Here is a 25905-nt window from a genome sequence, read left to right on the forward strand (position 1 = left end):
AGTAGCAGCAAACAGTTACTAGTACCCTACACTCAGGTCTGTGTCCATAATGTTCCTTGTCAGGATCAGAGGGGTAAACAGGCTTCTGGGAGACAATTCAGTAACTTAAAACCTGGTTTATTTCACCAAACTGAAAAAATTGCAGGCTCTCTCTTCAGGGGCAGATTAAACACCAAAAGTAAATCTTCTCATTAGAACAACACAGTCTTACAGAAATAACATTCAGCATCCCAGCCACAACATACACAGTATTGCTAAGTCCCAGTTACAGGTAAGCTCACCCAGCGGGTCAAAGTCAGAGTATGTTGAAAAAGGTGGAAAAAGGTTGGAAAAGGCGCTACCTGATAAAAGGTGTATAGTGCAAAAATCCTATAAATACATTTCCATCATAAAAAGGATCAAACATACAATTAAATAATTAAATGAACGGTATACTGGTGGTAATTAAAGTGCATGTGCCAAAAAGAAACATTGGTTAGGCTTAATATCACAGCCCATAAGAAGTGCTCAGTGCCCAAAACATTATTATTCTATGCACTATAAATAAAGAAAAAATGCACAGTTTTATGGAAGCAAGTGGCCAAAAATAGTTCCACCGAACACAAACTCAAACAAACCAGAACAAGCAAACAAACAAACTTCAAACATTATAGCAAACAGCAATAGAGAAGAAAGAATACAGATTAAGCATCAGATATACCCCTTTAGAGAGATCATAAAGTGTTTGAACAATTTAAAAGACAGATACTAAAGAGAGAAATATATCCACCATTTTGTTATACTTTATGCAGCACATATTTGTACATGGACTGTCTGCTGCAAAGTGTCAGTGTTATATATTAAGAAAAGATTAAGTTAATAAAGAAGATATCTTAAGCGTTTAGTGTGCTCTTTAAACCTACTGCTTTCCATAGAACGGTATTAGAGGAATTTATAGAGTAACAGACAGTCTGGTTAGACTGAAGTCAGAGAAATCAAGTTCTTCTAATGCCACAGCGCACAAGGCACTTCATAGTGCTGCGCCTGTCACAGTGGAACTATTTAGCCCTTTGAGGGCAAAGTGATAGTGCTCCTCAACTTGCACAGTAAAGAGCACATTTCTGCAGCGGAGCTACATAGAGGCCATAGAACGTGTGTTTTTAGTCAAACTGCATCCGATTCTTAAAGTGGCAGAACGGAAAAGGCAAGATTGTCACAGAAAGAGCGCCAACCCTCCTGTGATTCCTAGAGAGAGAAAGAGACGCATGGTGGGAGGCCAAAGTCCAGAGCTAGAGTGCCTGCACCGATACCCACGGAGAGACCACGTACTGCAGTCAGCTCGTTTCCCGCCACTAGGCCCAAAGCCTGCAGCAAAGCATCGCAAGTCAGCGCAAAGCATCGCAAGTCAGCACAGAGCATCGCAAGACAGCTCAAAGCATCGCAAGTCAGCGCAAAGCATCGCAAGTCAGAATAGAGCATCAGATCAAGAAAAGACAAGTCACCTTTAAGACTGATATTTGTTCCAGCAACTTACAGATCACAGTATCCTGCTCTTCAGAATAAGGTCAGAGCTTTCCTTTATTACTTATCATTGCAATAGGCTTGACAAGAAAGACATTTTCGTGTTCAGGAATAAAAGGACTGTAAGTAAAGAACAAGGGGCAGTTGTAGTACATGGACTCTAAAGTATTTAATGTGAATTTCATTTTTACTGCCTGCACCTATTGCATTTAAAGTGAAAGTAATTTTTATTGCCTGTACCTATTGCTATCGCATTTAAAGTGAAAGTTTTCTTAATATTCGTATTGAGTGTTATAGCATTTAGAGTAAAAATGTCTAAGTCTAGTATTGCTATGCAATTGTTAGAGGATAGAAAGATAGATAAGTTAGAAAGTGAAGAGCAAGTGAACCTGTCTGAGGTAGAAGAGTCAGATGCAGCATTAGTCTTGCCCCAAACTGATATATCCCAAACAGATGAACTAAGACGTTCAGAACGTTATCAGAAAACCGACCTCAAAGATGCTGGAAAATTTGGAGCAAGAAGCAGCATTAAGCCTCGGTTCACACTTATGCGATGCGGGAAGGCTGCGAATTTGCAGCCTGTTCCCGCATCGCAAATGCACCCTTGGCAGTTCACACTGCCATATGCGATACGCTGGGGGTGTCAATGTAATCTTAACGACACCCCCAGTTTGATCGCATATCGCAGTGCGATCTTACAGTTCGCACAGGATTGGATCGCACAAGTGTGAACCACTGTGCGATCCGATCCTGATGCGGCTCAAAAAAAGGGTCATGTGCGATTTTACTGCGGGTGCAGTGCAAATTTAGCCATACAGAGTGTATGGCTGAATTCGCACCGCACACCCGATCGCATATAATGAAGGAGCAGTGCGCTCCGATATTGTATGCGAGCGCCGCAGTCGCACATATGTGAACCGGCACTTAAAGGAAAAAAGTTCACAAGAATGTATGATAAGTTGAAATCATACATTAAAGATGTTCGTAGAAGGCTAAAGCAAGAAAATGTAAAAGGAAACTTAAGTGATATTGTAGAGATGATAGAATTATCTGAATTAGCTTATGGCAGCGTATGTCAACCTGCGGTCATCCACGACACCTTCCCAGGATATTGTAAGGAACATGGACACAAGCACTGCAGTCACTAAAGATTTAGTAAAGCTCATGAGAGAACTATCATCTGAAGCTAACTATGATGAAGTTAAGGCAAGAAAGAGAATGAACGAGCTCTTTATGAGAGACTATGCTAGGTCCTTAGGGGGAACCACAATCTCAAGTGGGACTTCCTTCACTAGCAGAAGTGCAAGTAACATATCAGAGTCCTCAAGTACCTTAAAGCGGTAGTATCCCACTTTTTTACACTTTTACCTACAGGTAAGCCTATAATAAGGCTTACCTGTAGGTACAATTAATATCTCCTAAACCGGCACGGTTTAGGAGATATTTGCAGTGCATGCAGCCGCGAGCGGCGCATGCGCTGTGAAGGTGCGGGGGGACCTTCAGTTTTGCTTGTCGGGAGCTTGCCGGAAAATCACTCCCGCGCGCATGCGCGGGAGTGACGTCATCGCGGCTCCGGCCAATCACATCATGGCAGGGATCATGGCAGTGCCCGCAGCGATGTCCGGGGGTCCGTGTCGGGGCTTCGTTCTAAGGTAAGTAATACATAATGAGCTAGTATGCTATGCATACTAGCTCATTATGCCTTTGTCTTGCAGGTTTTTTTTTTTTTCTTACTTTTTGGGTTTACAACCGCTTTAATAGCCAAAAGAAAGGAACTGGTTGAACAACTTGCTGTCAAGAGAGCAGAAATTGAGATGGATTCTGCCATCGAGGCGCATCGTCTACGGAAAGCTGAAATGGAGGCACAGCGCCATCAAATGGAAGCTGAAGTGAAGGCACAGCGCCATCAAATGGAAAGTCTGGAAAGGCTGAAAGAAGTCAAGATTATAGAAGCCAGACTAAGAGAACACGAAGAGGACATGAATAGTAGTCATAAGTCCAAATCTGTACTAAGTGAAGATGCAGACTCCTACTTCCTTTCATACGCCCAGGAGAATGAAAGGAAATCACCTGTATGTAGTGAAGAAAAAAGTAATTGTCCTTCCATGCCTGCTCAGAAAGACGAAGAGAGAGACTCGCCTAATTCAGAACTAGGTGAGAAAATAACACCGGATGATCCTATTCCTAGATGTCACTGCAATGATAAGGAAAATGTTGCTACTATTGTCCCAGCAAGATGGCAGAGAACAGTCCCAGCAAGACTTCCCATTCCAGAACAGTGGCGGCTGGTGCTCAAAATTTTTGGGGGGGCACAAAAAGAAAAATGTAATAGGTAAGGTATTGCTTCGCATCAAAAAACGCGATAAAAATTGCGTGACTTTGAGGTCATGGTACAGGCATGGCACAGGTGATGGTATAGGCATGGCACAGGTGATGGTACAGGCATGGCACAGGTGATGGTACAGGAGATGGTATAGGCATGGCACAGGTCATGGTAAGGGCATGGCACAGGTCATGGCACAGGTGATGGTATAGGCATGGCACAGATATGGTATAGGCATGGCACAGGTCATGGTACAGGCAGGTCACAGGTCAAGGTACAGGAGATGGTATATGCCCCCTTTCAATGCAGAGACCAGCGTACATGCCCCCTTTCAATGCAGAGACCAGCGTACATGCCCCCTTCAATGTAGTGACCAGCGTGCGTGCCCCCTTCAATGCAATGAACACTGTGCTGTGCCTCCTTCAATGCAATGAAAACTGTGCTGTGCCCACTTCAATGCAATGAACACTGTGCTGTGCCCCCTTCAATGCAATGAACACTGTGCTGTGCCCCCTTCAATGCAATAAACACTGTGCTGTGCCCCCTTCAATTCAATAAACACTGTGCTGTGCCCCCTTCAATGCAATGAACACTGTGCTGTGCCCCCTTCAATGCAATAAACACTGTGCTGTGCCCCCTTCAATGCAATAAACACTGTGCTGTGCCCCCTTCAATGCAATGAACATTGTGCCGTGCCCCCATCAATGCAGAGCGCCACAGCATTGTCCCCAATCATTGCAGAGCGCCACAGCATTGTCCCCAATCATTGCAGAGCGCCACAGCATTGTCCCCAATCATTGCAGAGCGCCACAGCATTGTCCCCAATCACTGCAGAGTGCCACAGCATTGTCCCCAATCATTACAGAGCGCCACAGCATTGTCCCCAATCAATGCAGAGCGCCACAGCATTGTCCCCAATCATTGCAGAGCGCCACAGCATTGTCCCCAATCATTGCAGAGCGCCACAGCATTGTCCCCAATCATTGCAGAGCGCCACAGCATTGTCTTCAATCATTGCAGAGCGCCACAACATTGTCCCCAATCATTGCAGAGCGCCACAGCATTGTCTTCAATCATTGCAGAGCGCCACAGCATTGTCCCCAATCATTGCATTGGAACCCCCCCTCCCCATAGCCATCAATGAGTCCGGTGCCCCTATCTGGCAAAAAATATAATTTTTTTTTTCTTTTAATCTTTTTTTTTTTTTTTTTTTTTTGGGGGGGGGGGGGGGGGCGGCGCCTCTGCGCCCCCTATCGGCCGGCCACCACTGTTCCAGAACCTATTGTATTTTCAGGAGACATACTGAAGTTCATAGAGTGGAAGGCAAGTTTTGAAATGATCATTGAGCACTATTGCTCCAGGCCAGTTGACAAGTTATTCTACCTTCAGAAATATGTTGGTGGAGAAGCAAAGAAAGCTCTTGAAGGTAACTTCTATAGAACAGACGAAGAAGCCTACAAGCAAGCTTGGGAAAAGTTAAATGCAAGATATGGTCATCCTTTCTTAGTACAAAGAGCCTTTAGGGAGAAATTGAATAACTGGCCTAAGATAGGTCCTAAAGAACATTTCAAACTCCAACAGTATGGTGACTTCCTGCAAGCATGCAGCAGTGCCATCCCACATGTACAGTATGAGGACTAGAAGTACTGAACGACTATCTGGAAAACCACAGGATGTTAGCTAAACTACCTGAAGGAGTGGCTTCTAGGTGTAATCGCTATGTGACTGAACAGTTAGATCTAAATAAGGAATTCCCAAGTTTTGAAAAGTTCTCTGAGTTCGTTTATAAGGAAGCACGAATAGCATGTAACCCAGTAACAGCATCTTATGCCCTAAAATCCTTAAAAGAAAGGCCTGCGAGAGATACAAGACGTGCAAGAGCAACTAGCTTTGCAACCAACACAGCAGCTAAAGGTCTAGATACCTACGAGAGCAAGTTCAAAGTCACTACTGGGATCAGTAGAGAGACAGAACTGACAAATCCTCAAACTACCTTTAAGTGTATGTTCTGTAGAGAGAACCACTCCATACACAAGTGCCAACAACTGAAAGAGAAGTCCTCAAATGAAAAGAAAAAAATTGTACTTGATAACCACCTGTGTTTTTGGATGCCTAAGAAAAGGACATATTACTAAGGAGTGTAAGAAAAGGGCCACATGCAGTGTTTGCAAAGGACGCCATCCTACACCACTACATGAAGAACGTCCAAAGAAGGATGAATCCTCAATACCTAAAGATGCTGAGGAAGAAAAGAAAGCAACAGTATTCTCTTGCAGAGTAAGGGAAGGAGAAAGCAACAGCACATCAATGGTTGTACCAGTGTGCATGTAAAATCCTAAAAGAAGGAATAAGAAGGTATACGCCTAAGCACTATTGGATGCCCAAAGCCATGTTACCTTCATTAATCAAGAAATCTGCAAGAAATTACAAGTGGCTACAGAACCAGTGAAGCTCAAACTCACCACAATGACGGAGAGAGATACATTAGTGAACAGTCAAAGAGTCAAAGGATTGAGAGTTAGAGGACTTCATTCAAACCTCACATTAAATCTACCTCCAGCTTATACAGTGCATTGCGAAAGTATTCGGCCCCCTTGAACTTTTCAACCTTTTTCCACATTTCAGGCTTCAAACATATAGATATAAAACTGTAATTTTTTTTGAAGAATCAACAACAAGTGGGACACAATCATGAAGTGGAACGAAATTTATTGGATATTTCAAACTTTTTTAACAAATAAAAAACTGAAAAATTGGGCGTGCAAAATTATTCAGCCCCCTTAAGTATCTCGGACCTGCCTGGTGTGTTCCTTGTTCTTCATGATGCTCTCTGCGCTTTAAACGGACCTCTGAGACTATCACAGTGCAGGTGCATTTATACGGAGACTTGATTACACACAGGTGGATTCTATTTATCATCATTGGAGAACAACAAGTCGTCCGCAGCCATAAACCCTCTATAGGGGGAGGTGCCACATCCCGAAAATGCGAGAAACCAGAAAAAGGGGAATCCCCTAAGGGTTTGGGACTTTTTAGGCACTCAAAATTATGCAAAATTAAGTAAAAAAATATCAAAATGTTCTTTATTATAGATAAATATACATACTAAGACATCAAAAACATATTTGTGCAAGCAAACAGTTCCATAAAATGCAACACAGTACAGAAACGTGCAGAGAAAAAAGTAGCAAGATACCCAATGCGTTTCGAAGCTGTATGCTTCTTCTTCAGGGGTAATTGAAATACAAGTACTGCACATAAATTTCTACAATAAAAATAACATAGAAACATGTTAGAATAATCAAAAAACCATAACAGTATTACATAGGCACAAAAAGGTTTTTTCATACACTCACGTAGTCTCTGATTGTGTTGGATTAACTCTGCTTGCTAAATATTAAAACCAAATGAGTGATCTCTAGGCTTATTTGCAGGCCTCCAGAGCAGTGGGGATATCAGCGGACCCCTTAAGAGGAAAGGGGGGCTGAGACAGAGGGGATGACTACCCTCAATTCATAGGAGATAAGATGTGACCCATCCAGGATGTTGTATGCGGCTGGAGTCCAAGAGATAGGAGCTTAGGTAAAAAATGGTGTAGGGACAGAGTTTCCTAAGGATAAGGATAATGATTGTCTTATAACAAAGGAAATGATCACCTTATATTAAGTTGTTATAAAATAGATAGTTCCAAGTGTAGAGGGAATAGAGAGTATGACACCAACAAGTGAACATATTGGAATATATAAACACCAAAGGAAATAGGAGGAGAAAAGCTCCCATAAAGTATATAGTCAGGTGTGCCGTTAAAAATAGTGTAGGAACAAATCTTATCTCCTATGATTTGAGGGTAGTCATCCCCTCTGTCTCGGCCCCCCTTTCCTCTTAAGGGGTCCACTGATATCCCCACTGCTCTGGAGGCCTGCAGATAAGCCTGGAGATCACTTATTAAAATCATTTGGTTTTAATATTTAGCAAGCAGAGTTAATCCAACACAATCAGAGACTACGTGAGTGTATGAAAAAAACTTTTTGTGCCTATGTAATACTGTTATGGTTTTTTGATTATTCTAACATGTTTCTATGTTATTTTTATTGTAGAAATTTCTGTGCAGTACTTGTATTTCAATTACCCCTGAAGAAGAAGCATACAGCTTCGAAACGCGTTGGGATTTTGCTGCTTTTTTCTCTGCACGTTTCTGTACTGTGTTGCATTTTATGGAACTGTTTGCTTGCACAAATATGTTTTTGTGTAAGATCCTGGTACTTTCAGTACCTTCTAGCCTCTTACTTCCGGGTTGCGTTCCACCATTCAGGTAGATGGAACGCATATAGCTGCATGTCCCTTTAACAACTGATGACGTCATCACTAGGCGCCGCTCTGAGCGGCTATTTCAACCGACGGTCTGCACTCACAAGGTGTTCGTGCAACCGCTCATAATACAAGCCTGACTGACGCTGCCGTATCCTCCAGCTATCTTCCCTATACCTGGACTGACCGAAGCCTCGCTACTTGATCCTTTACCTCGCTACCTGATCCTTTACCCTCGCTCACCAGCCTGTGATAAGTACCCCGCAGGGGATCCCTTCCTACCAAACCACTTGCTATATCTTTCCGCATAATAAGAACTGTTACTAAGCTCTAAGATACATGCTCTCACCATCTATCACCTGCATCGCTACCTAGAGTGTTAGCTCTTGAACCTACTACCACCTGTAACCTATATCCTTGTGTTTGCTTAGCATATCCTGTACACTTCATCTGTTATCACCTATCACCTGTACATGATTGCTATCTCTCCTGCATACTATCTATCACCATCTGCTATCACTCCTGCAACATTACTACCTGAGTGCTTATTATTATTTGCTATCACTACTCAAGCCTATCCCTTCAGTATATCACCTCACTACTATTGCATAGACCTCTATCACTCCAACAACGTCATCTCTGAGTGTTTGTGTGTGTGCATACTGAAGCAGGCTGAACGACCATGATGAGTCAAGAGAGTTGGATAAGGTGATTCAATACATCTCTACACGACTACTGAGTGGAAATTCTGCAGCTGCAAATCCAGTTCACAAAATCAAACCCCAGAGCGTTACATTTTGATGTCTTAGTATGTATATTTATCTATAATAAATAACATTTTGATATTTTTTTACTTAATTTTGCATAATTTTGAGTGCCTAAAAAGTCCCAAACCCTTAGGGGATTCCCCTTTTTCTGGTTTCTCTATTTATCATCATTAGTCATTTAGGTCAACATTGGATCATTCAGAGATCCTCGCTGAACTTCTGGAGAGAGTTTGCTGCACTGAAAGTAAAGGGGCTGAATGATTTTGCACGCCAAATTTTTCAGTTTTTTATTTTTTAAAAAAGTTTGAAATATCCAATAAATTTCGTTCCACTTCATGATTTTGTCCCACTTGTTGTTGATTCTTCAAAAAAATGACAGTTTTATATCTTTATGTTTGAAGCCTGAAATGTGGCAAAAGGTCAAAAATTTCAAGGGGGCCGAATACTTTCGCAATGCACTGTACGAAAGACGATATACCTCTAGATCAATATCGCATACCTACCTGTGAAACAGCCAATAAATGGGAACACCTATCTGTCATATCTCATGAAATGTCCCCACTGAAGGAGTTTGGTGTTGGACTGTTGATAGGTTACGATTGTCCCGAAGCTTTGGTACCAGGAGAGGTAATCACAGGAGAAAAGGGTGAACCCTACGCTGTTCAAACTGATCTAGGATTGGGTGTTGTTGGAGGAAAACAGCAGATTGCAAACTCAAGACAGGTGACAGGATTGTGTCATCGAATATCCGTCCAAGAATTACCAACTGTAAGTTCAGCAAAAGTAATCAAGATCCTTGAATCTGACTTTGCAGACATAAGTTCTGAAGAAAAGAGTGTATCCCAGGAAGACATAAAGTTTGTACACACTCTAGAAGAAAGTATTCAGCAGAATCAACAAGGTTATCTTGAAATGCCCTTACCCTTTAGAGAACAACTTCATTTGCCAAATCCTTGAAGAGGGACATGCAGAGAAGGTGAATAACCAACCTAAAGAAGAAGTGTGGTACATCCCACATCAAGGTGTTTACCACCCAAAGAAACCAGATAAGATTAGTGTAGTATTTGATTGCTCAGCAAAGTATGATGGTGTTGCATTGAACGATCATCTACTAAAAGGACCAGACCTTACAAACACTCTGCCTGGAGTACTCTGTAGATTCATAAAGTATCCCGTAGCGGTCATGTGTGACGTTGAAAAGATGTTCCACCAGTTTCATGTAAGAATGAAGATAGAGACTTCCTGAGGTTTCTATGGTGGAGGACGGAGATACAGATACAGAATACAGAATGAAAGTACACTTGTTTGGAACAGCATCGTCTCCAGGTTGTGCCAAATATGGTATGAAGTACCTGGCCAACAAAAATGAAGAGGATTGCCCATCAGCAGCAAATTTTCTTAAGAAAAACTTCTATGTAGATGATGGTCTTATAAGTCTAGAGTCCACAGAATCTGCAATCAAACTAGTGAAGGAAAGCCAAGAGTTTTGCGCAAGAGGAAACCTGTGCCTTCACAAATTCATCTCAAACAACAGAGAGGTACTGGAATCCATCAGTGACTCTGAACGTGCATCAACAATGAAGAATGTAGATCTCAATTATGATCATCTTCCAGTTCAGAATGTACTTGGATTGGGATGGAATGTAGAGAATGACGAGTTCTTCTTTGAAGTATCCTTTGAAGAGAAAGTTGCAACCAGACGTACCATTCTTTCCGCAGTAGCTTCTATATATGATCCATTGGGATTCTTTGCCCCAGTATTCCTCAAAGCAAGAGAAATACTACAAGAATTATGCAGACGGAAGTTGGGATGGGATGAACCCATACCTGAAGATTTGAAGCCAAGGTGGCTTGGATAAGAGACTTGCAAAATTTGAAAGAAGTTTGGATACCCAGATGTTTTGTACCTCATGATTTTGGAGAGTACAAGAAAATAGAACTTCATCACTTTTCAGACGCCAGTAGTTATGGTTATGGTCAGTGCTCCTACATCAGAGTGATAGGAGAAGGAAAAATACACTGTGCCCTGGTTATGGGAAAGACCAGAGTTGCACCTACCAGTATTCAGACAATACCAAGACTTGCACCGACAGCAGCTGTTGTTTCAGCATCAGTAAGCAAGTTTCTGAGAGAAGAATTCAAGTTAAAAATAGATGAAGAATACTTTTGGACAGACTCACGAGTCGTCCTAGGATACATAAACAACAAAGCTCGAAGATTTCATGTCTTTGTTGCCAACAGAGTTCAGAAAATTCGGGAAATAACAAATCCGGAACATTGGCATCACATTGATACAAAGCATAACCTAGCAGATCATGCTTCAAGAGGCCTGAATGTAACAGAATTGAAAAATTCAAATTGGTTCACCGGTCCAGAGTTCCTTTGGGAAAAGGAGATCATACCCAGTGAAGGTTACACAGAATTGTCTATGGGTGATCCAGAAGTGAAAGTTGTACAAACATTGAGATCTGCTGCCAAGTGTCAAGATGACATACTTGAAAGACTAGCCAGAAGTTCAAAATGGAATACAGTCATAAACGTAGTAGCTGTAACGCTTCTGCGTTTCTTATATGGTGTGGATTTTCAGCTGCAGAAATAGTTCCACGTCAGTAGTCATGTAAGAGATATGCTGAGATACCATTCCCAACCTCAATGACTCATCATGTGTGGAAGGTCTTATTTCAGCCAGTAAATACACACAATTAGCAAGCTGGTTCCTAGTGTGACTTTATGTATGTGGTAACACAATGATGAGGGTTTGAGGGATAGGTTGAGTGAAGGTGGTAGGTGATAGACACTTGAAGGTGAGACAGTAGCAGATGGATGCAGGAAGGTTTAGCAGTCATGTATGGTAGCAGATTACAGAGTAGCAGGTGGACATACAAGAGTGATCAACCCAGTGCAGGAAAGTAGCAGTAGCCTCAAGAGCTAGCAATCTAGTTATGCAGATGTGATAAACAGTCTTTACTATGCAGAGCTAGATAGTGTAAGCTTAGTATAAGTTTATAGAGAATTCCCCTGCGGGGTACTTAGCACTATTAGCGATACAGCCGAAGGGTGGTTCAGGAGAGGCGGATGATCCAGTAGCGGGATACAGGGATCAACGCAGCGAGGTTCCGTCAGCGAGGTGAGCTTGCAAGCATGGAAGCTTCAAGCAAGGTTAGCATCCAGGTAAGGGTGTTTGAACGAACACATGTGAGTGTGAACCGGCGCTTTAAATAGCCATCTAGTCCGGCGCTGGGTGATGACAGCTCCAGTCTTAAAGGTGTATGCGCATCTTTCCAAAAGTAAATGGTGGGGCGCATACACTTGTGGAAAGTGTAATTTAGGGTACCAAAGGTACCGGAACATTACAGTAGCTCGAATTCAACGTTTGGCAAAGGGAATCAGAAAGAAGGAATCATTGAATGTAGAGGAAAGAATGAAAGCTGAAGAAACAGTCATAAGACTCATTCAACAGAGATTCTATAGTGAAGAGTTGAAGAGACTTAGTCAGGAACCTAAAAGGCTTCCCAACAACCACCCATTGTACAAGCTTAATCTTGTTCTACAGGATGGTATACTGAAGGTGGGAGGGAGACTGGAAAATGCATCGTTACCCAGCAGAGTGAAGCATCCAGCAATTCTACCCAAAAATTCTGCCTTCACAAGATTGATTATTGATCACTACCACAACAAATCCTTTCATCAAGGAAGAAGCTTTACCCAGAACTGTTTGAGAGAAGGTGGTTACTGGATAGTGAAAGGAAGCAAAGTTATTGCAAATTATATCAGTAAATGTGTAACTTGTAGAAAGGCACAAAGACCTACCGAAGAACAAAGAATGGCAGATTTACCGACAGATCGTGTAAACCCATCACCACCATTTCTTTATAGTGGAATGGATTGTTTCGGCCCATTCATTACCAAGCAAAACCGCAAGGAGTACAAGCGATATGGACTAATATTTACATGTCTAAGCTCCAGAGCAATTCATCTGGAAATGTTAGAAGATATGTCAACTGATGCATTCATCAATGCCTTAAGATGTTTCATAGCCATTAGAGGTACTGTAAAAGAGCTTAGATCTGACCAAGGATCTAATTTGGTCTGAGCAAGGAATGAATTGAAGAAAGCTCTAAAAGAGATCGACAAAGAAAAAGTAACTGAGTATTTGTCACAGAATCAATGTGACTTTCATATGAATGCTCCACATGCAAGCCACACAGGAGGAGTTTGGGAAAGACGAATCAGAACTGTAAGAAATGTGTTAAGTTCAATGTTGAAAAAGAACTCCGGAAGAATGGATGATGCTTCACTTAGGACCCTATTCTATGAAGTAATGTCTATTGATAACAGTCATCAACTTACAGTTGACAACATCGATGATCCAACAAGTTTGGAACCTTTAACTACTAACCATCTACTTCACCTTAAGTCTGATTACATACAACCACCACCTGGCAAGTTCACCAAAGAGGATTTATATGCCAAAAAGAGATGGCAAAGAGTTCAATATCTATCAGAACAGTTTTGGAATAGATGGAGTAAAGAGTACTTAGCCAATCTTACGTTAAGAAGTAAATGGCAAACACCCAGAAGAAATCTCCAAGTTGGTGACATAGTATTAGTGAAAGAAGATTTACCTAGAAGTCAATGGAAAGACAGACTAGTAAGAAGAGCGTTGTTACAAATAGGAGACTCAATACTTGACAAAAAAGGGAAAATGTCTCACTAATCCACTCAAGTTGGAACGTCCTATACATCAGTTAATTGTTCTACTTGAGAGTGATAAAAGACACTTGGAAGTTGAGAACCTGATGGAAAATTCCCCAAATTCATGTTCAAATCCTACTATAGAGAATATAGAATTATAGGTAATTTTGGTGGGAGTGTAGCTGGCCAGCTAAAACCTGTCCTAGGTTGCTAATATGACTTACATGCATATACAGCTAGACCTGCTAATAACCTTAATACAGTGCATATGTTTATATATGAGAGACAAAATCGGTTATTTACTGTGACTTTATGTTTGGATGTCATATAACAATTGTATATTGTGTTCACAGAAGCAAAAAGAAAATATGCCTTTAAGATTCATTTATATGCCTGTAAGGTAAGCTCAGATACAGCAGAATTTTAACCAGAAAGCTGTAACGCTCCTGCGTTTTCTGAAACAAGATGGATTTGCAGCTGCAGAAAAACTCCACTCAGCAGTCATGTAGAGATAAGTTGAAATACCAATTCCAACTCCCAAGACTCATCACTGTGGTCTGTCTGATTCAGCATACAAATATACACACTCAATAAGATGTTCCTGGAGTGATAGATGTATATAGCAGTATAGTGGTGATGAGCTAAAGAGACAGGTATGAACAGTGACAATAGGTGAACAGCAGTTGAGAGAAATGTTCATGAGAGTATAGATGGTAACAGGTAGGATGCAGATAGGTTAGCAATCATGTATGGTAGTAGGTGGTAGGATAGCAGATGACATACAGGAGAGACTAACCCAGTGCAAGGATAGATGTTAGTAGGCTCAAGAGCTAGCAATCTAAATAATAGTGCAGATGATAGTAACAGTCCTTAATATGCAGAGCTAGATAGTGTAAGCTTAGTAGGAAGGTTTATGGAGGATTCCCCTGCGGGGTACTTATCACTAATAGCAAGCAGTAGTAGAGAGGTTCGGTATGAGCGAGTGATCCGGTAGCGGGATACAGGGATCAGTAGCGAGGTTCCGACAGCGAGGTACGCTTGTGAGCATATGAGCTTCAAGGCAGGTTGAACGAACATGTGAGTGAGAACGCCGGCGGTTGAAATAGCCGCTCTGCGGCGCTCAGTGATGACAGCATCGGTCTTAAAGGTGTATGCGCACCTACCAAAAGAGAATGGTGGGACGCATACATGAATGGGAAGTGAATAAAGGGTACCAGAGGTACCAGAACATTACAAAAGCACAGAGTTAAAGTTTATTACCCATCAGGAGTTTGTGGCCAATCACAGCCAATCTCACACTCAGCAAGAGTCTTGGCCAATTACAGCCAGCCTTACACTCATTTTGGTCTAAAAGTTCCATGCTCACAGCCAGCATTCTCATTCCAACAGAGAGAGAAGAACCGAACAGACACACAGATCCACAGAGTCAGTTTTATGGAAGCAAGTGGCCAAAAATAGTTCCACCGAACACAAACTCAAACAAACCAGAACAAGCAAACAAACAAACTTCAAACATTATAACAAACAGCAATAGAGAAGAAAGAATATAGATTAAGCATCAGCTATACCCCTTTAGAGAGATTATAAAGTGTTTAAACAATTTAAAGTACAGATACTGAAGAGAGAAATATATCCACCATTTTGTTATACTTTATGCAGCACATGTTTGTACATGGACTGTCTGCTGCAAAGTGTCAGTGTTATATATGAAGAAAAGTTGAAGTTAATAAAGAAGATATCTTAAGCATTTGGTGTGCTCTTTAAACCTACTGCTTTCCATAGAACGTTATTAGAGGAATTTATAGAGTAACAGACAGTCTGGTTAAACTGAAGTCAGAGAAATCAAGTTCTTCTAATGCCACAGCGCACAAGGCACTTCATAGTGCTGCGCCTGTCACAGGGATACTTCCGTGTTCCACGGCTCAACTCTTCAAAACCGGAAGTGACGTTGATGTACAAGAACTCCGCCCTACGCGTTTCGTCATACAGACGTCATCTTAGCGTACTCCCGGTTATTATATAGCCACCCTGTGTCCTAGCAACAAATGGCTCAACCGCCGCCATATTGGTACTTTAGCGATGCTGACCGGAGGCCATCTTTCTCCATCTATAGGTTGTCAGCTCGCAAGGGAACACGGACATATTCGGCTGTAATTCATCATACGTGATCAGTCCAAATTCTAAGCGAACATGGGTATATAAAAGAAATACTTTATTCAGCAAATTAAAATGAAAAATTCCTTAAACCAAACACCACAATGTACATAACGTGTGGAAAAAAACGGGACAAAAATATAATGCTATATGTTCTGTTCTCACTACATGTATCCCCCAGGCGTGTATGCAGCTCAACATACAGCTAAACCTTCAATCCTACAATAACCAGTCTTTTTGTAACTTTAGGCTTTATTCCGGTGAAAGAATGGTGGTCACATGAAACAGGATATAAGTCAGATAGAATGGTTATCAGAATAGGATTGATCAGATAGGATTGAGAATATGGTGAAACTGGAAATAAACAGATAAGAGCATACAATCAGTATATAAACATAAACAAGATATGCACTGAGTATATAGTCAACAGTTCTGAGGCATACCAGCGAAGCTTCCTAGAAGGATTCAAGAATCTTCCACAAAAACATGAGGGACAATCTCACTCCTCTAAGATGGAGATTGCAAAAGGAAGTTTTCTCAGTAAGAGGTGGAGTTAATACCCAGTGATAGAGAGCAAGAAATATCATTGAGTACTGTGCATCAATAGTCTTTGTCACAGTGGCATCTTGTGGACAATATCGGTGTTGCAAGTTTCAATAATATTAATTCTTTTCTTAGGCTGGATGCATGACACTCCCCGTCTGGTATCATCAGATACCACTATTTATTCCTTAGATGACAACAACAAAATCAGTTCAGAAACTGGTCTGAGGAACAACTTTGTCTCCTTGTTTCTGTGGATCTTGACTTCCACTTTTCTGACCTTCCCATCCTCACTTGGAAAGGTGTTAGTGATGAGACCCAAAGGCCATTCATTCCTTTGAGACTGACAGTCTTTAACAAGAACAAGATCTCCCTTTTTCAGGTTCGGTTTGTTATCTTGCCATTTAGTACGTGGCTGTAAGGTAGAAAGATATTGCTTCCTCCACCTGTCCCAGAAGGTATTTGCTAGACTTTGTACTTGTCTCCACTGGCGTAAGTATAAGTCCTTAGTCGTGAAATTCCCATAAGGAACACCGATCACTCCAGTTTTCTGTGTAAAGAGTGCTGCTGGTGTGAGCAAAACAGGCTCGTCTGGGTCATTTGAGACTAGAATTAGAGGTCTGGCATTGATGATGGCTGAGAATTCTGCCATGAAGGTTACCAGGCTCTCGTGGGTAAGATTTGAGGTCTCCATTTGCAGAAAGATAGAGTCCAGAATTCTGCGAGCTATGCCTATCATTCTTTCCCATGCTCCACCCATGTGAGAGGAGTGAGGTGGGTTTAAAGTCCATGAACAGCCCTGGTCTCTGAGGTATCTCTCTACCCCTTTGTAAGATTCTGGTACCTTCGGTACCCTTATAGGTCATTTCCTTCTTCATATTGCGTCCCACCTTTTCAGCTAGGTGGAACGCATATACCTTTAAGCCGCATGACGTCATCACTAAGCGCCGCTCTGAGCGGCTATTTCAATCGCCAGCTTCTCTCTCACAAATTGTTCGTTCAAACCGCATGGTATACAGCCTTGTCTTACGCTGCCGGAGCCTCCAGCTATTGTCATACCTGGATAGACCGGAACCTCGCTATTGATCCCGTATCTCGCTACCCGATCATTCACTCATTACCGGACCCTTCAGCTTACTAATCTAACTAATCTAACTAGTGATAAGTAAGGGATTCCTTCCTATCAAACTTACACTATCTACTTCTGCATACTAAGGACTGTTACTATCTATGCATTACTATTTCTATCATCTGCACTGTTACAAAGATTGCTAGCTCTTGAGTCTACTACCATCTATATCCTTGCACTAAGTTAGCCTCTCTTGTACACTCCATCTGCTGTCCCCTACCACCTGTTATTGCACATGATTGCTAACCTATCTACCATCATCTACTACTCTCTTGAACATTACTATTGAGTACTTATCATTGCTATCACAACTCACGCCTGTCCTTTCAGCACATCACCTCTATACTATCATATACAACCTATCACTCCAGGAACATCTTATTGAGTGTTTGTATATTGTATGCTGAAGCAGGTTGGCCACAATGATGAGTCTGGAGAGTTGGACATGGTGATTCAACACATCTCTGCACGACTACTGAGTGGAGATTCTGCAGCTGCAAATCCAACTCTCTAAACAAACGCTAGAGCGTTACAGATTGAACGAACCTTTAAAAAATGGATTCAGCAGAATTAGCCACTCAAGTGATACAATTAACACAAAAGGTAGATGCATCAATCCTTGCTCTTACTGAAGTAAAAAATGAAAATCAGACTTTAAGACAGCAGATAGCCCGTGTTTCACAACTCACTGCTGCTCAACCTCGTGAGCCTAAAATAAACCCTCCTCCAGTGTTTACAGGTGATCGGAAAAAATTTTGTGAATTTAAAAACGCATGTCAATTGCTTTTTAATTTAAAACCTCGTACTTATACTACAGACCAAATTAAAGTCTGTACTACTATTTCATATTTATCGGGTGATCCACGGGCTTGGGCAGACTCTCTCTTTGAGAAAGAGGACCCTCTTCTCAACTCCTTTGTTCATAGCGGAACTCGCTAGCTTATATGAAGACCCCAATAGGCAGAGTACTGCTGATAGCCAATTGAGGGCTTTAAAACAGGGAAGGAGACCTGTTGAAGACTTCATAGCAGAGTTCAAAAGATGGACCCTTGATTCTGGGTGGAATGATGCATCTCTGCGAACTCAGTTCAGACTCGGGTTATCAGAAGCCGTTAAAGACGAGCTCGCCCGAGCGAATTTACCTGGCACTTTGGATGCCTTAATACAGCTCAGCATCAATATTGACAGGCGACTGCGAGAAAGAAAGGCTGAGAAGATGGGAATGCCATTGTCCAGTCCTTCTCGGGTTTCGCCCGTTGACCCTACTCCTATGGAGGTAGGAACGATACGCCCACCTTTATCGACTACTGAACGAGCCAGGAGAAGATCCGAAAACCTCTGCATGTACTGCGCCTCCTCGGATCATTTGATAAACGTCTGTCCCCTTGTCCGCAAAAAAGACGGTGAGTGTTCACATGTCTTGCTGGGGGGTTTAACGACTTCCTTTTCTAATCCCTATCTCTTTATTCATTTGACACTACAGTGGGACCAAATTAGGATCACCACCAAGGCTATGAACGACACAGGATCTTGTGGGAACTACATCGATACTCGTTTTGTTACCTTAAATAAAATACCTATTATTTCAAAACCTAAACCTGTCTCTGTTAGGCTTCTTTCACACGGTCCGCCTCCGCAGGCGGATCCGTGTTGCTCAGCGGGGATCGATCCGCGATCCCCGCTGAGCTGGGCGGATGACAGCTCCATCTCCGCTTGCAGAGCGGAGAGGGAGGTGTCTCAGCCCCCGCTGCCCTCTATGGGGGATCGGAGGAGAGCGGACCGCTTGTCCGCTCTCATCAGATCCGCTCCACTCCGATTACTGAACGGATGGAAAAATAGGGTTTCCATCCGTCCAGATTTCAGCACAGGATCGGATGCGGATGGCAGCGGGTGTCAGCGGAGGTGACCTCCGCTGACACCCGCTGCCCCATAGAGCTGCATGGAGGATCCGATCAGATCCGCCTAAAAAACTGACAGGCGGATCTGATCGGACCGCCCGTGTGAAAGAGCCCTTAGTTTCATTAACGGTATCCCGTTATCTTCTGGTCCAATCACCAATCAGACACAAGCACTCCTTGTTACTGCTAACGAGTCTCATGCGGAGACAACCACTTTTGATGTATTACCTTCACCACATTTTCCCATTATTTTGGGACTTCCCTGGTTACACATACATCAACCAACCATTGATTGGAAGACACGGACTCTAACCTTCCCTTCTCACTATTGCGAGATCACGTGTAACCTCCAATCATATAAAAAAATCCTGTCTATGGTGTCAGATGAAATTACACCACCACCATGCTACCAGGATCTGTCAGAAGTCTTCCTTGAGAAAAACGCTCAAGTGTTGCCTCCCCATAGGGACTATGATTGTTCTATTGATCTACTCCCTAATAGCAAATTACCTTTCGGTCATGTTTATCCTCTTTCTCAGGATGAACTTTCTCATCTCGAGGAATACTTGGATGAGAATTTAGCGAAAGGGTTCATCAGACCCTCTACTTCTTCCACAGTCTTAGGCCTATTATTGACTATAGGCAATTAAATACCATTACGATAAAGGATCGCTATCCTTTACCTCTCATTCCTGAACTCATTGAACAAGTGCGCGGAGCTACCTACTTCTCTAAATTGGACCTAAAAGGGGCACACAACCTAATCCGAATCCGTGACGGGGATGAGTGGAAAACAGCATTCAGAACCAGATACGGATTATTCGAATATCTTGTGATGCCTTTCGGGTTGTGTAATGCTCCCGCAGCTTTTCAGCGATTCATAAATGACATCTTCAGAGACTTACTTGATGTTTGTGTTGTGGTATATCTGGATGATATACTCATTTATTCTCAATCTTTTCTGAACATATAAAACATGTAAGACTTGTGTTGTCCAGATTACTCGCACACAATTTATACGTAAAATTAAAAAAATGCCTATTTCATAAAGAAGAAGTACTATTCCTAGGATACATCATATCTAAGAACGGAATCAAAATAGATATGAGCAAGATATCGTGTATTCTGGATTGGCCTGTACCAACAACTCGTAAAGCATTACAACGATTCCTTGGATTCTCAAACTTCTATAGGAAGTTCATCAAGAACTTCTCTGCTATTGTGAGACCTCTCACACAACTTGCAAGTGTAAAGAAACCATTTAAATGGTCTGAAGAAGCCAATGGAGCTTTCCACTTGTTAAAATCAAGCTTCACTTCCGCTCCCATACTACGCCATCCAGACCCATCCCTCCAATATATACTGGAGGTAGATGCGTCAAATATGGCAGTAGGAGCAGTTCTCTCCCAACGACCAACAAATACTTCACCACTTCACCCAGTTGCTTTCTTCTCTAAATCATTAAGCAACCCAGAGGTGAATTACCCAGTGGGTGAAAAAGAGTTGCTTGCCATAAAACTGGCACTAGAGAATTGGCGACATCTACTTGAAGGTACCCGATTGCCAATACTCATATATACAGATCATAAAAATCTCCAATACCTTCAGACTAACAAGACCCTTTCCCACCGGCAGGTACCTTGGTCACTATTCTTCCTAAGATTCAACTTCCTAGTGACCTACACGCCTGCAGACAAAAACAAAAAAGCGGATGCGCTATCACAATTAACCGAAGATAACTGCGCCGAAATCCCTTCATTTCCTATAATACCCTATGATCGTATTGTTGGTGTTGTTCGCTCCCTGAAGGAAGAGATTCTGCACAGTATAGGACTGGATTCACCTCCACCACAACTAAGTGCTGATGCAGAAGGCTTCCTCTACTTTAACGACAAACTCTACATACCTCCTAGTATGCGTACCAAGATCTTGGAATTATCACATGACGTACCTATGGCAGGACATATGGGTATGACTAAGACATTTAATTTGCTCACCAGGCAGTTTTGGTGGCCTGATATGAAAACGTCTGTACAAAAGTTTGTTTCCTCATGTGACATCTGTGCAAGGTCCAAAATTGACACTACAAAACCATCTGGTCTACTTTGCAGTCTACCAATACCCCAGGTTCCATGGGAAGTTGTATCCTTGGACTTTATAATAGAATTACCACCTTCCAGGGGATTTAATACCATTCTAGTGTCAGTGGACCATCTGACAAAGATGGCACATTTCATTTCTATTCGCAGACTACCTTCATCTAAACAAACAGCGGAATTACTAGTGAAACATGTGTTCAAGCTACATGGAATTCCAAAGACTCTTCTATCTGACCGAGGTTCACAGTTCATCTCCAAGTTCTGGCAAGCTCTATGTCATATACTACGTATTGAGCGAAAACTCACTTCTCCTTACCATCCTCAGACCAACGGACAAACTGAAAGAGTCAACCAGTGCATTGAACAATACCTACGTTGCTACACCTCATACCTACAGGATGATTGGGTGGACCTCCTCCCTCTGGCAGAATTTGCTTATAACAATGCAACCCACAGTACTACTAAGCAGAGTCCGTTCTACTTAAACTATGGGTTTCATCCAACACTTCTTCCACCACGCATCCTTCCATCAAGTAACCCAGTAGCCTCAGATTATCTTACCCAAATAAAAGACTCTCTGGGTTTACTTAACACCACCATCTCACATGCTCATAGCCAACAAAAAAGGTATTACGACCTTCGTAGAAAACCTTCTCCTCAATACGCTATTGGGGATCTCGTTTGGCTATCTACAAAAAATTTGAGGTTAAAGATACCCAGTAAAAAGCTTGGACCTCTATTTCTCTGACCTTTTCCAATTAAAAAGCTCATTGGAAGAGCTGCAGTGCAACTCACTTTACCGGCAGATCTTAGAATACATCCCATCTTTCACGTGTCGTTACTGAAACCACATGTTCCCAACCAAGGAATAAGGCCTACCATCTCGCCTCCACCTCCAGTACAAGTTGAAGGCGGAGAGGAATTTGAGATTAGGGAGATTTTGGATTCTCGTATCCACAGAGGAAAACTCCAATATCTCATAAGATGGAAGAACTATGGACCCCAAGACGACACCTGGTTGGATACTTCTGACGTTCACGCACCCAGGCTTATACGAAGGTTTCACTCCAAATACCCGGAGAGACCAGTGCTATAGGCCTTCCGGAGCCGGCCTTAAGGGGGGGGTACTGTAAGATTCTGGTAACTTCGGTACCCTTATAGGTCATTTCCTTCTTCATATTGCGTCCCACCTTTTCAGCTAGGTGGAACGCATATACCTTTAAGCCGCATGACGTCATCACTAAGCGCAGCTCTGAGCGGCTATTTCAATCGCCGGCTTCTCTCTCACAAATTGTTCGTTCAAACCGCATGGTATACAGCCTTGTCTTACGCTGCCGGAGCCTCCAGCTATTGCCATACCTGGATAGACCGGAACCTCGCTATTGATCCCGTATCTCGCTACCCGATCATTCCCTCATTACCGGACCCTTCAGCTTACTAATCTAACTAGTGATAAGTACCCCACAGGGGATTCCTTCCTATCAAACTTACACTATCTACTTCTGCATACTAAGGTCTGTTACTATCTATGCATTACTATTTCTATCATCTGCACTGTTACATAGATTGCTAGCTCTTGAGTCTACTACCATCTATATCCTTGCACTAAGTTAGCCTCTCTTGTACACTCCATCTGCTGTCCCCTACCACCTGTTATTGCACATGATTGCTAACCTATCTACCATCATCTACTACTCTCCTGAACATTACTATTGAGTACTCATCATTGCTATCACAACTCACGCCTGTCCTTTCAGCACATCACCTCTATACTATCATATACAACCTATCACTCCAGGAACATCATTGAGTGTTTGTATATGTAATGTTCCGGTACCTTTGGTACCCTAAATTACACTTTCCACAAGTGTATGCGCCCCACCATTTACTTTTGGAAAGGTGCGCATACACCTTTAAGACTGGAGCTGTCATCACCCAGCGCCGGACTAGATGGCTATTTAAATCGCCGGTTCTCACTCACATGTGTTCGTTCAAACACCCTTACCTGGATGCTATCCTTGCTTGAAGCTTCCATGCTTGCAAGCTTACCTCGCTGACGGAACCTCGCTGTGCTGATCCCTGTATCCCGCTACTGGATCATCCGCCTCTCCTGAACCACCCTTCGGCTGTATCGCTAATAGTGCTAAGTACCCCGCAGGGGAATTCTCTATAAACTTATACTAAGCTTACACTATCTAGCTCTGCATAGTAAAGACTGTTTATCACATCTGCATAACTAGATTGCTAGCTCTTGAGACTACTGCTACTTTTCTGCACTGGGTTGATCTCTTTTGTATGTCCACCTGCTATTCTGTCATCTGCTACCATACAACAGTGCTAAACCTTCCTGCATCCATCTGCTACTGTCTCACCTTCAAGTGTCTATCACCTACCACCTCCACTCAACCTATCCCTCAACCTTCATCATTGTGTTACCACATACATAAAGTCACTCTAGGAACCAGCTTGCTAATTGTGTGTATTTACTGGCTGAAATAAGACCTTCCACACATGATGAGTCATTGAGGTTGGGAATGGTATCTCAGCATATCTCTTACATGACTACTGACGTGGAACTATTTCTGCAGCTGAAAATCCACACCATATAAGAAACGCAGGAGCGTTACAGTATATTGTATGCTGAAGCAGGCTGGCCACAATGATGAGTCTGGAGAGTTGGACATGGTGATTCAACACATCTCTGCACGACTACTGAGTGGAGATTCTGCAGCTGCAAATCCAACTCTCTAAACAAACGCTAGAGCGTTACACCCTTTGGTGTCCATGTTTGAAGGGACGTGCAGTTCCTTGGCTGCTCAAAGTTAGTGCCTTTGTCTGAGCGGATGTGTTTTACAGGGCCTCGAATAGCGATGAAGCGCCTGAGGGCATTTATGAAGCTTGAAGTGTCCATAGACTCAATAACTTCAATGTGCGCTGCTCTAATGACCATACAGGTAAATATTACGGCCCAGCGTTTGTTGTTTGCGTGTCCTCCCCTGGTGTGACGTGCGACAACAGACCAAGGGCCAAAAACATCAAGACCAACATTGGTGAAAGGAGGGTCTGGAGAAAGTCTATCAGCTGGAAGGTTGGCCATTTTTTGTGTTTGTAACATCCCACGAAGTTTACGACAAATAACACATTTAAAGATTATGTTACTCACGCATTTCTTAGCTCCGACGATCCATAGGTCAGCAGCTCGTAAAGCTCCCTCTGTGAACAGTCTTCCTTGATGTTTGACGTGGGAGTGATGATGTGACACAATCAAGTAAGCGATGTGATGGTGACCAGGAACTATTAGAGGGTTTCTCTCCTCTGACTCTAAGTTGGCTTGTCTTAGACGACCACCTACCCTAAGTAGTCCATTTTGATCAAGAAATGGGTCAAGTTTTCTCAGGGCACTGTCTCTAGGGATAGGTTTTCCGTTCAAGATACAGTCATTCTCCTTAGCATAGGCTTCATGCTGTACAGTGCGGATGATAAGATCCTGAGACTGCTGTAGCTCTAATGCTGAACTGATCCTTTGACTATGGTGCCATCCCTTGCAGTCACAGCTGTTTGAGTCACCTTTAAAGGAGCAAGTTATATGGATAAGACAAGAAATAGCTCAAACAAGTGTCTTCCATTTTGAGAATCTGGTAAATCTGTTCATCTCAGGATGGATGTCAGTATCTGAGTCTGGATCTACTAGTTCAATAGTGTCACTTTTAGGAAAAGTCTGTTCTGCATCGTACAAGAATGCAGGTCCTGTAAACCATGTTGTGTCTTTAAGGTTACATGCAGCAACAGCTCTTGTAGCATGGTCTGCAGGATTATAGTCAGTAGGTACGTAGTGCCATTGTGTTGGACTAGTGGATCTCCTAATCCTCAACACTCTGTTGTTGACATAAACATAGAAACATTTGGTCTCATTGTAGATGTAGCCTAGCACTACCTTGCTGTCTGTGTAGAGCTGAACATCCTTGAGGCCAATGTCCATCTCTGAGGTTATTAGTTCTGTTAGTTCAACAGCTAGTAATGCAGCACAAAGTTCTAGCCTAGGTATAATATGCTCAGGGTGTGGAGCCAGCTTTGCTTTACCCATGATGAATCCTACGTGGCATCGTGCTGTAGTGTCGACAGTTCTGAAGTAGGCCACAGCAGCTATTGCCTTGACAGAAGCATCACAGAATATGCAAAGGTTTTTACTCTGTATCTTTGTAGAACAGGGGTCTTCAAACTTTGGCCCTCCAGTTGTTCAGGAACTACAATTTCCATCATGCCTAGTCATGTCTGTGAATGTCAGAGTTTTACAACACCTCATGGGATGTGTAGTTCCGCAACAGCTGGAGGGCCGTAGTTTGAGGATCCCTGTTGAAGAAGGTACAGGAGCATATGTGCGTGAAACATGGAGATCAGATAAGACTGATAAAGAGTCCCTCCACTCTACCCAAGAGTTCCTCTTATCAAGGGGTAGTGGGGCATCCCAGTCAGATGTTTCCACGAATCA

At 42.5% G+C, this 25905-nt stretch overlaps 1 protein-coding gene across 1 annotated transcript in view; it reads left to right on the forward strand.

The window, feature by feature from the left end:
- The window catches only part of LOC309560559 (uncharacterized protein), a gene marked incomplete at its 3' end in the record, with an annotated part of 42492 nt that extends 34534 nt beyond the window's left edge, over positions 1–7958 (forward strand). The window contains exons 2-3 of the mRNA XM_082264185.1: positions 7796–7829; positions 7921–7958. Of these exons, the coding sequence (XP_082120311.1) occupies positions 7796–7829; positions 7921–7958 (72 nt within the window). The remainder of the gene's footprint in view (positions 1–7795; positions 7830–7920) is intronic.
- Between the last annotated feature and the right edge of the window lie 17947 nt (positions 7959–25905).

This window comes from Pelophylax lessonae, assembly GCF_965119305.1.
Source record: "Pelophylax lessonae genome assembly, chromosome: 7".
In the NCBI taxonomy this organism is placed as follows: Eukaryota; Metazoa; Chordata; class Amphibia; order Anura; family Ranidae; genus Pelophylax; species Pelophylax lessonae.